This window comes from Trachypithecus francoisi, unplaced genomic scaffold (assembly GCF_009764315.1).
Source record: "Trachypithecus francoisi isolate TF-2019V2 unplaced genomic scaffold, Tfra_2.0 Lachesis_group0, whole genome shotgun sequence".
Taxonomy (NCBI): Eukaryota; Metazoa; Chordata; class Mammalia; order Primates; family Cercopithecidae; genus Trachypithecus; species Trachypithecus francoisi.
Window position 1 is genome coordinate 53,830,617 of NW_022681453.1, and position 15,836 is coordinate 53,846,452.

The window sequence follows — 15,836 nt, forward strand, 5'->3', positions numbered from 1 at the left end:
TACTTCCCCCTATGTTTCTCCTACTGCTAGTGTAGCAGGACGAGCTGCAGACAAAACTCCTCCGACGCCAGATTAAAGAAGGAAGAGGTTTTTTATTCGGCCGGTAGTGTCGGCAGACTCGCGTCTTAAGAGCCGAGCTCCTCGAGAGAGAAATACTTGGTCTTTTTAAAGGCTTACAACTTTAATGTGTCCACGTGAAAGGGTCGTGATAAATCGAGCAAGTGTGGGAAATGTGACGTGACGGGGGGCTACATGCATCAGCTAACAGAACAAAAAGTTTTACAATGCTTTTTTCATACAGTGTCTGGAATTTACAGATAACACAAGTCGTTTAGGCCAGGGGTTGATGTTATTATTATTACTTTGTTTAACTCCTAGGGCCGGGTGGTGGTGCCAAGGTTGTCTGGCTATTTATCTTACTTTTGTTTCTTTCTGTCTTTACTCCTATCTTGTGAACTAGGCAAGGTTGGGGGAGGAGGGCAGCAGGAGTAGTAGTGGTCTCCTTCCTTACTAGGCTTGGAGAAACATAAAGGATAAGAGTTTTTATCTTTTCATGAACTCAAAAAGCTAGAGGGTACTTTTAGGATAATGAGTAGGATGCAGCCTTCAGACAATGAACCTAAACACTAGAATAGAATTGGTCGAAAGCAGGCTGTGGTTAGGCCACTGAAAGGTGGTCTAGATTGAGTTGCAGGAGGACAATAACAATCTCAAGATGCCTTTGCCAGACACAGTGGCTCACGCCTGTAATCCCAGCACTTTGGGAGGCCAAGGTGGGAGGATCACATGGTCAGGAGTTCAAGACCAGCCTGGCCAATATGGTGAAACCCTGTCTCTACTAAAATACAAAAATTAGCCAGGCATGGGGCAGGTGCCTGTACTCCCAGCTACTCGGGAGGCTGAGGCAGGTGAATTGCTTGAACCCTGGAGGTGGAAGGTTGCAGTGAGCAGAGATTGCGCCACGGCACTCCAGCCTAAAAATACTCTCGAGAGAGTGAGACTTGGTCTCAAAAAAAAAGATCCTTGACCTGGTAAATGTGCCCCCAACTTTCTTTCCAGTGTGTGTGTTACCAAGGTGAGGGCTGAAGCTGCTCAAATGCTCCATGAGTGGGAGGAAGCTGTGGGATGATGGGGAGGGTTCCCACAAAGATGGAGCCTCGTCAGCCTTTCTCCAGCACCGGAAACCACAGGAAATCAGGTCAGTGTGTGGGGCCCACTCCCTCCACTCCAGGGCTCAGCTATGAGCTCTGGGGCTTCCTGAGCAGGCTGTACTGACTAGTGGGTCCTTGAAGCTAGAGGCCCCTTTGGTATGGAGCCCTTTGCCTAGAAGAGCTGGACCAGGCTCATGGGTAGAGAGAACTTGGCTATAGTCCTGAGAGTTAGCCAGGTGGGAAGCCAGGGTACATATGGGTTTCACGTGCATCCTAGAGTGCTTTTTTCCTCCCCACTCTAAATGGTGCCTCAGTCACCTCTGTATCTCCATCACCCAGTGCTGAGTAGTGCTTAAGAGCTCGGCTAATTCTCTAAGTGAGGGGGTGAAGCACATGTCTTTGGGAGACACAAGTTTAACAGTGTGCTGATGGGTGGGTCAGATCTGCAGTGTGTTTCAGGAGTAGGAGGTGCTAAGAAATGGGTGCGTCCCCCAACCTGATGCTAGTCCCTTTCCTGTTACTTCTCAGTCACAGCAGGAGCCCCTTGTCTTTCAGGTGGGGGGCAATAGGGTTTTGGGGGGCACAAGCTTTCCTCAGTCCCTCCACTTGGAGGGGAAGGAATGTGGCCTGGCTGGCTGGTTGGGATCAAGGAGGAGCTTTCAGGCAGGGCGGGGCCAGGGCAGGCTGGGGCGAGGGCTCCTGCTGGTACTGTGTTCTTCGCTGCTGCACAGCAAGGCCCTGCCACCCACCTTCAGGCCATGCAGCCATGTTCTGGGAGCCCTAATTGTACAGAAGCCCATGGGGAGCTTCAGACCGGCAGCCCTGCTCCTACCTCTCCTCCTGGTAGTCATCGACCTCTCTGACTCTGCTGGGATTGGCTGTCCCCACCTGCCCCACTGGAACATCCGCTGTCCTCTGGCCTCCCACATGGTAAGGTGCTGCTGCCAGGTAGGGACACCTGCCTAGCACAGCCATAAAGCTCCCCACTCCCCTGCCCGCCCTGTGCTACCTCTGCAGTCCCTGTGCTCTAGTGGCAGCTTCGATGTGTCCTCTACATAATCTCAAAGGGGTAGCCAAGGTCGTTTGTGTTGAGGGCCTGGACAGGGTGGAGCTGGGAAGGTAAGAGCCAGAGGGTATGGGCTATTAGCTATGGGACTCAGAATTCGCTGATTTGAAGCGAAGACCCCAAGAATGCTCCTTATGGGAGTCCGTCCTAATAATAGCTCTCTCCTTTCTTTTCCCTACTGGGCCCTGTGCCTCAGGATGACAGTTTCACTGGTGAGTCGCATTTCCTGCCCCATTGCTCCTCCCCACGCCCACTATTTCTCCAGATGCCCAGCAAGCCCTCCATTCGAATTTTCGGTTCCCAACCTGGGAAGTAGCACAATATCAAGGAAAAAGTTTGGAATCATGACAAGCCTGGATTCACGTTGCAGTTCTGCCAGACTCCCGTGTGGCCTCAGACTGTGCACCTAACCCCTCCAACTGACCCTCAGTTTCTGAGGGGTAGTAGCACAGTAGAAATGATTGTACACTAAAGGCAATGTTGCTTCTGATCTGTAAGGAGGATTAGATGAGAAACATGGGTAAATCTCCAGGTGCTCCGTATATGTTGGTTCCTCCCCTTAACTGATCCCTCACTTCTATCAGTAATATTACTGATACTTCTATCAGTAATCCTTCCTATTTTATGGTATGTTCTACTTCACAAGACATTTTCCCATGCACTACTATTTTGATTTTTATAACAGACCCGCTTTATGAATGAGGAAACTGATCCTTAGACAGGTCCTATAATCCCCAAAGTCATACTTCCAGGATGTAAGTGACAGAGCTTGGCCTCAAATCCAGCTTGTCTGAGGTAGGAGGGACCTTCTTAGACCCTATCATTTGCTTTCCCTTCCATCTTTCCCAGGAAGTTCTGCCCATATCCCTTGCCGCACCTGGTGGGCCCTCTTCTCCACAAAGCCTTGGTGTGTGCGAGTCTGGCACTGTTCCCGCTGTTTGTGCCAACATCTGCTGTCAGGTCGCTCAGGTATGAGAAACAGGCCCTTGGGCCATTCTCAGTAAAGAGAACATTTTGAGCGACCGCCTAGGCTGAGCAAGTGGGACTCACTAGAACAGGTATTTGTCTTGTTGTAACCTCAACGGGGACTTGGATTATCCTAAAATAGCACTCTATGACTGATATTCATGAATCCAATTGTACAGTTTTATGATGGTATTTTTTTCAGCTGAGATTCTTGGAATTAAAAGCTATGGATTTATTGTTATTACCATTTATTTGTAAAGCCGGATCTTCTTTCTTACTCTATATTTTAATTGCTCAGCTCAGTGCCTGGTACATACTGAATGCCCTTACATTGCTTAAGAATTGGCAGTTTCTAGGCCAGGCGCAGTGGCTCACGCCTGTAATCCCAACACTTTGGGAGGCTGAGGCAGGCTGATCACCTGAGGTCAGGAGTTCGAGACCAGCCAGGTCAACATGGTGAAACCCCGTCTCTACTAAAGATACAAAAAATTAGCAGGGCGTGGTGGTGGGCACCTGTAATCCTAGCTGCTCAGGAGGCTGAGGCAGGAGAATCACTTGAACCTAGGAGGCAGAGGTTGCAGTGAGCCGAGATTGTGTCATTGCACTCCAGCCTGGGCGACAAGAGCAAAACTCCGTCTCCAAAAAAAAAAAAAAAAAAAAAGGCAGTTTCTGGGCCAGGTGTGATGGTTCACACCTGTAATCCCAGCACTTTGGGAGGCTGAGGTGGGTGGATCGCTTGAGTCCAGGAGTTTGAGACCAGCCTGGCCAACATGGCAAAACCCCATCTCTACAAAAAAAAAAATACAAAAATTAGCTGGATATGGTGGTGCATACCTGAAGTCCCAGCTACTTGGGAGGCTGAGGTGGGAGGATCACGTGAATTCAGGAGGTGGAGGTTGCAGTCAGTTAAGATAGCGCTACTACACTCCAGCCTGGATGACAGTGTGAGTCCCTGTCTTAAAAAAAAAAAGAACTGGCAGTGTCTAATTTTTCTAAATGTTTGCTGTTAGAAATAATGCCACAGGGCTGGGTGCAGTGGCTCATGCCTGTAATCCCAGTACTTTGGGAGGCCGAGGCAGGCAGATCACCTGAGGTCAGGAGTTTGAGACCAGCCTGGTCAACATGGTGAAACCCCATCTCTACTAAAAATACAAAAATTAGCCAGGCGTGATGGCGGATGCCTGTAATCCCAGCTACTCAGGAGGCTGAGGTGAGAGGATTGCTTAAGCCCAAGAGTTCAAGACTGCAGTGAGCAGTGATTGTGCCACTGCACTCCAGCCTGCGTGACAGAGCAAAACCCTGTCAAGGAAGGAAGGAGGGAAGGAAGGAAGGGGAGAAAGAAAGAAGGAAAGAGAGAGAGGCAGAGGCTGGTGTGGTGGCTCATGCCTGTAATCCCAGCACTTTGGGAGGCCGAGGCAGGCGGATCACAAGATCAGGAGATCCAGACCATCCTGGCTAACATGGTGAAATCCCATCTCTACTAATTATACAAAAAATTAGCTGGGCGTGGTGGCAGGTGCCTGTAGTCCCAGCTACTCAGGGGGCGAGGCAGGAGAATCGCTTGAAGCAGGGAGGCAGAGACTGTAGTGAGCCAAGATCGCGCCGCTGCACTCCAGCCTGTGCAACAGAGCGAGACAAATAAAAGAATGCTAAAATGAGTATCTTTGTATATATAGCTTTTTCTCTGCTTAAGAAATTAATCCTTTCTTGATTGCATTGTAATTTTCAAGACTAAAGAAGTTTGACATCCTTACCCTCCTTGATTTAAGATGACTTACTATCAGGCCGGGCGCGGTGGCTCACACGTGTAATCCCAGCGCTTTGGGATTACACGTGTAATCCCACCAAGCCAAGGTGGGCGGATCACCTGAGGTCTGGAGTTCGAGACCAGCCTGACCAACATGGAGAAACCCCATCTCCACTAAAAATACAAAATTAGCCGGGCATGGTGGCACATGCCTGTAATCCCAGCCACTCGGGAGGCTGAGGCAGGAGAATCACTTGAACTCGGGAGGCGGAGGCTGCAGTGAGGCGAGATCGTGCCATTGCACTTCAGCCTGGGCAACAAAGAGCGAAACTCTGTCTCAAAATAAATAAATAAATAAAACAAAATAAAATAAAATGACTTACTATCTAACACTGGGCCATATCTCCAGGTAGGGGAGCGGGTAATGAAGGCTAGATAGTAAGTATGTCCCCACCTGCACAGTTCTTCAGTGGGGCTTCTTCCACCTCCTGGTACAGAAATGCAAAAAGTCTTCCACATTCAATTTCTGTAGGAGACACAAGATGCCAGCACCTGCTCAGGTACTCTCCCTTTCAGTTCCGGCCCTACCCGATGCCCGACAGACCTTTGCTTTCTGGCCTCTCATTTGGTTTTCCAGCCACGTGAGACAGAAAGTGTGGAGATGAAGTATTCTGTCTGTTACACAGCTAGGGAGGCCAAAAGAGTTTGAGCAACTGCCACAGTACCTCAGGTTCCAGAGGCAGAAACAGAAGCCAGGTTTCCTGATTCCTGGCCCGAGGCCAACCTTGTTCTCTGCCTTTAGAGGAAGCCGCGGCCTAGTCGTCGCCTGTCTGAGAAGAGCCATCACATTTCCATCCCCTCCCCAGACATCTCCCACAAGGGACTTCGCTCTAAAAGGACCCAACCTTCGGATCCAGAGGCATGGGAAAGTCTTCCCAGATTGGACTCTCAAAGGCATGGAGGTGGGCACTGGGTACAACAGGAGATGGGTTCAGTTGAGTGGTGAGGTGCTAAGGCCAAGAGACAAGGCCACTGAGTCCTTCCTCTCCCCAGGGCCCGAGTTCTCCTTTGATTTGCTGCCTGAGGCCCGGGCTATTCGGGTGAACATACCTTCAGGCCCTGAGGTCAGTGTGCGTCTTTGTCACCAGTGGGCACTGGAGTGTGAGGAGCTGAGCAGTCCCTATGATATCCAGGTATGGCGTGTCATCCCCTGTAAAAAGCCCAATCACACAGTGCTAGCAACAGAGGCCACCCATTGTACACATGGGGAAACTGAGGCCCAGAAAGGGATGGTAACTGTCCAGGACCTCCTTACAAGCTGCAGAGTCTATCATTAAGACTTCTTTGGGCATGGCATGGTGGCTCACACCTGTGGTCCCAGCACTTTGGGAGGCCAAGGCAGGAGGATTGCTTGAAGCCAGGAGTGTACAACCAGCTTGAGCAACATAGTGAAACCCTGCTGCTAAAAAAAAAAAAAAAAAAAATTAAAAGAAAGACTTCTTTGGACTAGACAGAAAGGGCAGAGGGCCTTGTCACCTGGAAGAACAGGAAAGGCAGGCAGAGAACTGGAGCAGACCTGAATAACCATGAATGAGCAGAGAAATTAGTGTGGTATTTACCCCCAATGAGAGGATCCTCAGTGTGATTCAGGCATTAAGAAGCCTTTTCTTGAGCTTTAAGTTAGTGACAAGTAAGAGAAAATAATTGTTAATTAAAAATTTAAAAACCCTTTTCAGTTCCCCTAAGACGTTGTACTGTTTGAGAACATAACAAAATGGTCACATCTGTCTTGGTACCCTTCCATCTCCCTCCCTTTGTTCCTGCCACTCAGAGAATGATATGTCCCCCATTCTCCCAACCTGGGCCCCAACATCCCACCTCAACCTCCCTTTGTCATGGATGCCATTGTATACAGTTGGTACCATTTGCAGGGACTGCTGCTGTACCCCTGAGACCCTCAGCTCATCATTTTTATAATGGTGAGGATACCTCATAAGTTCACTGTGATGCTAGCATGGAGTGAATTGATTTAATGCTTCTAGCACTCACCACACACCCTGGCATACAATAGGGCCACAATAAAGGAATGTATTCCCTGTCTCCTTCCCCGCAACTCTACCTAGAGCGCATAGAGCTAATGCTTAGATTACTAAGCAGACAACCTTTGAGAGATTTATCCGGAGAAGAGGTATCTCATATAAGAGGAAAAACAGGATGTGTTGGCCAAGATCCCAGCGCTGTCCTTCCCTTGTCTATGTGCCTATGCTCTTTCTCAGGCATCTTTTGTCTTCCTTTGCTGTTTCATCCACAGAAAATTGTGTCTGGGGGCCACACTGTAGAGCTGCCTTATGAATTCCTTCTGCCCTGTCTGTGCATAGAGGTGAGCAAAGGAAAAGGTGTGGGCTGTCCATGGCTCTGCTCCTAAGTCGCCAAGGTGGCACAGTTGGTCAAGTATATCTCCAGTAAACTGGGTTTAAAAAGGACTGGGTGTTACTGGCATGCTTAGGGAGAGTGGCATCAGTTTGGCTGTGAGCCACACATAGGGTCAGAGGTGGAAGGGTTTTGCTGAACATTGGACCTTCTTAGGGTGATTCCAACCTCAGCCCCATCCAAACCCAGCTTTCCCTGGCCCAGACCTGGCCTCAGCCCACAGAGCCAGAATAGGCAGCTGTCATCGCTGTGTGTTCTGAGGAGTCGAGGAAGGAGTGTGTACATGGCCACTGCAGGGTTCCATATGCCCCCAAAAGTCTTGCCCCCTCTAGGCCTCTGTGGCAGTCCTCCTTTTCTCTTTACAAGTCTAAGGAACATATCAGAAAGTTTTCTTTGGACTAGACAGAAAAGGCAAGGGAAATTGTCACCTGGGAGACCTAAGGGAGGATGATGGCAGAGACCTAGAGCCACGAGCAATTGCCAGGGTGGACAGCAGGTGGGCATGTTGGCATTCCAGAGTCAGGAGCCAACACAGAGCACTGGGTGCCTTGGGGATGGCTGAGAGTGGAGGCCAGAGAAGACCAAAACAGGAATGCGGCCTCAGGATTTACTTCTTTCTGGGGATAGTTCTCTTTAGGAGGAAAGGAATTAGCCCCTCACTTGCTTATCCCTCTCCTATGCTCTGGAGTTCCTCCCTACCGTTGCCCCACCCCACATTGCCCCCTCCTGCTCGGTGCCTGGCCAGCTCAGGCAGCTTGCGTCACAGTAAGGTAAAGCCAGAATGAGTTTTAGGTCTGAGTGAGATTGGAAAAGCCATTCCTCTGACCCTCCCCACCTGCTCCCCTGTCCCCCTAGGCATCCTACCTGCAAGAGGACACTGTGAGGCGCAAAAAATGTCCCTTCCAGAGCTGGCCGGAAGCCTGTGAGTGCTGCTGACATGCACCCTTGTGCACACACATTCCCTTTCTCTTTCTGTCTCCCACACACACATGCACGCGCGCACACACACAAACACACACACACCACACTTCACACGTTTGCTGGGGGAAGCCCCCAGAAGGCATACAGGTACTTTCCCTGGAGTCAGTGGGGGAAAAGGGCTGCCAAGTCTACCAGTCAGCTTGCCAATAGATCAGAGAGCACTGAGCACTGAAGCACTGTGAGAAGTTCAGAAATATGAAGCCTAGGAGATGGTGTCCTAAGACGATGGGCCAGAAGACGAAGTTCCCATCCCAGCTCTGTCAGTTGTTCTTCTCGGAGCCTCACTTTCCTCATCTGTAAAATCTCAATACCTGCTCTGCCTTCAAAGCATTTGTGAAGCCTGAGTTAAATATTACATGTGAAAGTGGCTGGTGCTGAAGTGCTGTATGCACATTGTTGTTCTCAAGGAGAGGCAGGACACTCAGACACAAGTGAATCGCATAAAGCAGCCTACAGAACTTATAGGGCAGGGTTATAGTTAAGGACTAGGCTGTAGGGCAAGAACTCCGGAAAGGGAGAAGCTCGAGAAGGGCCATTGTAAGCAGAGAAGGCCTCTTAGAGGAAGTGGCATCTGAGCTGGGGTCAGAAAAAAGGCAGGATTTAGACAGGAGAGATAGGAGGGGAAGACATTCCTGGTTCTGAGAGAACCCTAAGCAGATTTTGAGTTGGGGGAGAAGCAAGGAGCTGGCCAGAATGGAGGCCTGGGAAGGAGAGAAGAGAGACCCTAGATAGAAAGATAATGAAGCCAGGCACAGTGGCTCACGCCTATAATCCCAGCACTTTGGGAGGCCGAAGCGGGCAGATCACCTGAGGTCAGGAGTTTGAGAACAACCTGGCCAACATGGTGAAACCCTGTCTCTACTAAAAATACAAAAAATTAGCCAGGCATGGTGGTGCACGCCTGTAGTCCCAGCTACTCAGGGGGTCAAGACAGGAGAATTACTTGAGCTTGGGAGGCGGAGGTTGCAGTGAGCCGAGATCACACCACTGCACTCCAGCCTGGGTGACAGAATGAGACTCCATCTCAAAAAACAAAAACAAAAAACAGAAAGGTAATGAAAGGGGGCTGGGCGTGGTGGCTCACACCTGTAATCTCAGCACTTTGGGAGGCCGAGGTGGGTGAGTCACAAGGTCAGGAGTTCATGAGGTCAGGAGACCAGCCTGGCCAACATGGTGAAAACCCATCTCTACTAAAAATACAAAAATCATCTGGGCTTGGTGGCTGACACCTGTAATCCCAGCTACTGAGGCATGAGAATCACTTGAACCCAGGAGGCAGAGGTTGCAGTGAGCCGAGATCGCACCACTGCACTCCAGCCTGGGAGACAGAGTAAGACTCTGTCTCAAAAAAGAAAAGAAAAAGAAAGATAATGAAAGGGATGCTCATTGATTGAGTACCTGTTCAGGCCAGGAACAGTACTGGTTACTTTTACAAACATCATCTCCTGCTGCCCCCAGGATGTGGGTGGCAAGGTGGGGCTGAAGCAGGGCTGACCCTCACCCACTGACCCTGCCACCTGCCCAGATGGCTCAGACTTCTGGAAGTCAGTGCACTTCACTGACTACAGCCAGCACACTCAGATGGTCATGGCCCTGACACTCCGCTGCCCACTGAAGCTGGAAGCTGCCCTCTGCCAGAAGCAAGACTGGCATACCCTTTGCAAAGACCTCCCAAATGCCACGGCTCGAGAGTCAGACGGGGTGAGGACAGGTTCCCCCAGGACCAGGGTGGGCAGGGCTGGGGCCCAGGAATTTTCTCCCTGATGAACTCTTCTCTCCTCCCACAGTGGTATGTTTTGGAGAAGGTGGATCTGCACCCCCAGCTCTGCTTCAAGGTACAACCATGGGTGAGAAGAGATGTGGGGTAGTGGGTATTGCCTGGAGCTTGCTAACCTGCATTCCTGTATTTCTCAGTTCTCTTTTGGAAACAGCAGCCATGTTGAATGCCCCCACCAGACTGGTGAGCCAATAAGTAAACTCTGCTGGGAACCCCTGCCCCATTTCATCCTCACCCAACTGTGACCAAGCTAAACCCCAGCCCAACCCTGAATTCATCACCCAAAGCCTAACTCCTATTAACACCCCCACCCTGCCCCAAACAGGGTCTCTCACATCCTGGAATGTGAGCATGGATACCCAGGCCCAGCAGCTGATTCTTCACTTCTCCTCAAGAATGCATGCCACCTTCAGTGCTGCCTGGAGCCTCCCAGGCTTGGGGCAGGACACTTTGGTGCCCCCTGTGTACACTGTCAGCCAGGTATGGCCTCGCCCCCACTAGGTCCTATTGCTCAGAGCACAGCCCTCAATTTCCTTGTCACCTCATTGAGATAGACCCTGGGAAGGCAGAAACAAACAAATCCCTGACTTCTACCATCTGGTTTACTTTATTTACGTGATCAGCCTTTGTTCAGCTGACTTGCTGACAGTAGATTACTTAAGGGAGCATTTTCCTTTTTTTTTTTCTTTTGAGACGGAGTCTCGCTCTGTCACCCAGGCTGGAGTGCAGTGGCACAATCTCGGCTCACTGCAAGTTAAGGGAGCATTTTCTAATCCTTTCAGTTTCTGAATTTACAGGAATAACAGAGGCAAGGGACTGGCCCTCCCACATTCAGGTGTTGTCTAGCCCAGGGGTCCCAATCTCTGAGCTGCAGACCAGTACCCACCTGGTGGCTTGTGAGAAACCAGGCCACACAGCAGGAGGTGAGTGGAGGGTGAGCAAGCATTACTGCCTGAGCTTCACCTCCTGTCAGACCAGTGGCTGCATTAGATTCTTATAAGAGCAAACCCTGGCCGGGCGCGGTGGCTCAAGCCTGTAATCCCAGCACTTTGGGAGGCCGAGACGGGCGGATCACGAGGTCGGGAGATCGAGACCATCCTGGCTAACACGGTGTAAACCCCGACTCTACTAAAAAAAAATACAAAAAACTAGCCAGGCGAGGTGGCGGGCGCCTGTAGTCCCAGCTACTCGGAGCCTGAGGCAGGAGAATGGCGTAAACCCGGGAGGCGGAGCTTGCAGTGAGCTGAGAACTAGCCACTGCACTCCAGCCCCGGCGACAGAGCGAGACTCCGTCTCAAAAAAAAAAAGAGCAAACCCTATTGTGAACTGTGCATGTGAGGGATCTAGGTTGTGAGCTACTTATGAGAATCTAATGCCTGAGGATCTCAGGTGGTTTCATTCTGAAACCATTCCCCCAACCCCAACCCCTTCAACCTCTGTGTAAAACTTTTCTTCCATGAAACCAGTCCCTGGTGCCAAAAAGGTTGGGGACCACTGCTCTAGCCTAACAAAACATTTTATACTGATGCCTTCCCTTGAACCCAGCTGTCCACTACCACTACTCTCCTGCCTCCACGAGGCACCTGTGCAGAAGTTATCTATCCCAGGAGGCAGAGCCCATGCAGCTGACAGGCTCTGCACAATCCTGTAAACCACTGACAAATTTCACCTGTTACGTGACTAGGAGCACTTTATCAGACTATCTTCCATGTATCTGATATAAAAACCACAGTCAAATACACCCTTAATACCACAGCACCAACCTGACTAAGCATGACTAGCACTTTCAAACAGTTATTTCCTAAATGCTCACTTGCAGCTTATACGTTTGTTTCGCATTGTATGAGGGCTCCCAAGCAGACAGGTGATAGTAACACAGTATGTAAGACCAAGTCACGCTTAAGATGGCCAGGTGCAGTGTCTCACACTTGTAGTCCCCGCTGAGGCAGGAGAACTGTGTGAGCTCAGGAGTCAAGGCTGCAGTGAGCTATGATCATGCCACTGCACTCCAGCCTGGGTGACAGCATGAGACTCGGACTCTAAAAAAAAAAGTTTTTAATTAAAATTCTGTCCAATTTAGTATGCATTGTTCCCACCCTGTAGCAGGCTCTGGGAGATACAAGAAAAGTATATAACACAGTTAAGGAGTTCACAGACTAATAATAGCTGTTACCAATAAATGAATATACATTGCAGTTTATTTAAAAAGATATTCATGTGCATATACCCATTTGATGCTCTCAATAACCCAGTAAAATAAAGATTATTATCCCCCACATAAAAACAAAGAAAGTAAGCCAGGCGCAGTGGCTCACGCCTGTAATTCCAGCATTTTGGGAGGCTGAGGCAGGCAGATCACCTGAGGTCAGGCGTTTAAGACCAGCCTCACCAACATTGCAAAACCCGTCTCTACTAAAAATACAAAAATTAGCTGGGCATGGTGGCGTGCACCTGTAATCCCAGCTACTCAGGAGGCTGAGGCAGGAGAATCGCTTGAACCCAGGAGGTGGAGGTTGCAGTGAGCCAAGATTGCGCCAGTGCACTCCAGCCTGCACAACAGAGTGAGACTCTATCTCAAAAAATAAATAAATAAACATAAAAAAATAAAAGTAAAAATGAGGAAAGCGAGGCTTAGGAAAGAGAGGTAACCTGCCTCCATGCAAAGACCATACAGTTAGGGACTACAAAGGCAACAGGTAAGCTTGAACCCAGGTCTCCTGACCCTAAAACTTACATTCTTTTCAATGACATGTTGTGATACCTCTTCAGCTGTGCAGGAGAGTAAAGTGAGGCAGCCTCCCTGGTTTGTGAGCTGCTAGAGAACAGAGACAATGTCCGCACCCGCCTTCTTTCCTCAGGGCTTGGCACAGAGGACACACTCAGAGTCTGTCTGTTTGACAAATACCTGACTGCAGCAGGAACTGAGCTCTGGGAAAGATCAGTGGGAGCCGGAGTGGCTGAGGAAGCCTTCTTGTCAGAGGTGGCACTTGGCCTAAACCTCGTAGGACTGGGGGTATGGTGGGGAGGAATAGCAGGGGCAAAGACTCAAGGCCAGACAGGGCCAGATTCACCTCCCTCAGGAGAGCCTTTCTGCTCTTTATTTCTACAGGCCCGGGGCTCAAGCCCAGTGACACTAGACCTCATCATTCCCTTCCTGAGGCCAGGGCACTGTGTCCTGGTAAGGAAACCTACTCTCACTCTACACACAGAGCCCTGGCATCTACTCCCCTGGTAGCACTCATCCGTGGAAAATCCATTCTGCAAAAATGTTTGGTTTGGCCAGCACAGTGTTTTGAATCGAAATTACTTACCACCATTTACATATATAAACGAAGCTGGATTTCTGACTTCTGTTGAAAAATCAGAAAAACCTAGTGCCAGGTGTCCACACTCTGGCATGGTGACAATGGCCTGGAGCTCAGCGCCGTCTGATTGTTTCAGTCAGGGCCTGTGCTCTCCAGGTGCTCACAGCAGCCCTGGTCAACTTTGAGTTTACTTTTCGAGTTTGGTCCCTGTCACACTTGAGTTTGCCACCATTGACCTGTGCTGTGCCAGGCCAGGAGCTGGAGCAGACACAAACCCACCTGGGAAGAATTCCCTAGCCAGTGGGAACTCCCCTCTCCCCCAGCTCCATACTTCACTCAGCTCCCCAGGGAGGAGAATATGCCTGGCTCATAGGGCTGGGGGACTCTGTGCCCTCAGGTGTGGCGGTCAGATGTCCAGTTTGCCTGGAAGCACCTCTTGTGTCCAATGGTGAGTTCTTGGGGGAGGGGGAGGTAAGAGGGAGGCTGGGCACTGAGGAACTGGGCTTGGCCTCACCCTGCTTGACTCAGTCTCTTACAGACGCCTGGGGCTCTTGATCCTGACACTGCTGGCCCTCCTTACCCTACTGGGTGTTGTTCTGGCCCTCATCTGCCGGCGCCCACAGTCAGGTAAGCTCACCTGGGGGTAACCTGAGTAGTCAGACCTGCCCAGCTCCGAGGCTAGCTGCCCCCTCACCTCCCCTGTCGGAGCTCTTTGCACTGCACCCAGTCTCTGTTACCCAGGCAGGGATCCTCAGGCCCCCAAGTGGGCAGGAATGGTAAGGCAGGGCAAAGGGCCCTCTGAGCAGATTGTCACTGTACTAAGTCTCTGGACAAAAGGCTAGTGGGGCAGAAATCCAGCCTGCGCTGTACTCGCCCAGCCTGGAGCCCTAGCCCTCTTTTCAGAAGGGGTGCCTTTATCTAATTAGCCCATAGGCTAGGGCTGCTTTTGGTACCAACCCCCAGAGCAAACAAGGGGCGGGGGCGGAGAGGCGAGCACCCTTCGTTATCCGGAGAGACTGGGGAGGAGAGGGCTGAGTAGTCTCTCGCCCCCACCCCTTCATCTGTTGCTCCCCGCCACTAGGCCCGGGCCCAGCGCGGCCAGTGCTCCTCCTGCACGCGGCGGACTCGGAGGCGCAGCGGCGCCTGGTGGGAGCGCTGGCTGAACTGCTGAGGGCAGCGCTGGGCGACGGGCGCGACGTGATCGTGGACCTGTGGGAGGGGAGGCACGTGGCGCGCGTGGGCCCACTGCCGTGGCTCTGGGCCGCACGGGCGCGCGTAGCGCGTGAGCAGGGCACGGTGCTGCTGCTGTGGAGCAGCGCCTGCCTTCGCTCGGCCCGCGGCCCCGACCCCCGCGCCACGCCCCTGCTCGCCCTGCTCCACGCTGCCCCGCGCCCGCTGCTGCTCGCTTACTTCAGTCGCCTCTGCACCAAGGGCGACATCCCCCCGCCGCTGCGCGCCCTGCCTCGCTACCGCCTGTTGCGCGACCTGCCGCGCCTGCTGCGGGCGCTGGACGCGCAGCCTTCCGCAGAGGCCACCAGCTGGGGCCGCCTCGGTGCGCGGCAGCGCAGGCGGAGCCGCCTAGAGCTGTGCAGCCTGCTGGAACGAGAGGCCGCCCGACTAGACCTAGGTTGAGCAGAGCTCCACCGCAGTCCCGGGTGTCTGCGGCCGCAGTGCAACGGACACTGGATAGAACCCCGGAATGAACCTTAGACCCTGGAATCCTTGGGGTGCCTCGAGGACGACTGGCCGAAAAGCCTTATTCCCTGCCTCACAGACCGGAAGTCCCAGCCCAGTCCCCGCGCGTCCCTCTTCCTCCTCATACTTTCCCTTGACTGAGAGCTCCTCTAACCCCTGTTCTGATGGAGGAGGGCGGTCTTCCCACTTCCTCTCCAGAACTCCAGAAAGAGCAGTGTGCTTATGCTCCAGTCCAGGCTGGAGAGGCTGGGGCCGGGGTAGGGAGGCAGGAGCCATGGCAGTTCTGAAGGAGGGTGAGGGAGTGTGGGGGGGCGGGGGGCGGCTGAGAGAAAACCTCCTTGGGGGCCAGGGATTCCCTTTCCCACACTGAGGCTCTGCCCAGTGGGAGAGAGGACTCTGGACCTAGGAAAAGAGGCTTTTGGCTCTGGGTGTTCAGGACAATGGGAGTTGGGGGTGGGATGGGTGGTTGCTAGCGGTGGGGACCAAGATCCGGAAAGATGAATAAAGACAAACATGACAAACTAAAAAACACAGTGTGCTTCTCTAGTATGGCTGAGGAGCCTGCCTGGGGGGTATGTGTCAGTGCGCTGGCCCAAATCCTCCGCGTCCACACCGTGTGGCATCCATCACATTCCTACAAGCAATGCCTCCGAAAGCAAAGGAGGACGGGGCAATCTCCTTGATCCCCCTAGTGATTCTTACAAGAGGAGAGAGAAAA

At 51.7% G+C, this 15,836-nt stretch overlaps 1 protein-coding gene across 1 annotated transcript; it reads left to right on the forward strand.

Annotated features, from left to right (window-relative positions):
* Window positions 1–913: 913 nt before the first annotated feature.
* IL17RE (interleukin 17 receptor E) lies at window positions 914–15,651 on the forward strand. Its single transcript, XM_033210607.1, has 17 exons — window positions 914–1,706; window positions 1,907–2,081; window positions 2,414–2,429; window positions 3,067–3,186; window positions 5,393–5,490; window positions 5,733–5,892; window positions 5,984–6,123; window positions 7,242–7,310; window positions 8,216–8,282; window positions 9,867–10,042; window positions 10,129–10,176; window positions 10,256–10,301; window positions 10,444–10,598; window positions 13,228–13,296; window positions 13,821–13,868; window positions 13,948–14,050; window positions 14,505–15,651. The coding sequence occupies exons 1-17, from the start codon at window positions 1,630–1,632 to the stop codon at window positions 15,053–15,055; spliced, it is 2,118 nt and encodes a 705-aa protein (XP_033066498.1). The 5' UTR covers window positions 914–1,629; the 3' UTR covers window positions 15,056–15,651.
* Window positions 15,652–15,836: the final 185 nt, after the last annotated feature.

Bases quoted from the DNA above. Each gene is read 5' to 3' on its own strand.
- IL17RE (XM_033210607.1), top strand. From the start codon at position 1,630: ATGGGTGCGTCCCCCAACCTGATGCTAGTCCCTTTCCTGTTACTTCTC. The intron at 5,893-5,983 runs GTGGGCACTGGG...TCCTCTCCCCAG, and splicing joins GGACTCTCAAAGGCATGGAG to GGCCCGAGTTCTCCTTTGAT. The intron at 10,599-13,227 runs GTATGGCCTCGC...TTATTTCTACAG, and splicing joins CTGTGTACACTGTCAGCCAG to GCCCGGGGCTCAAGCCCAGT.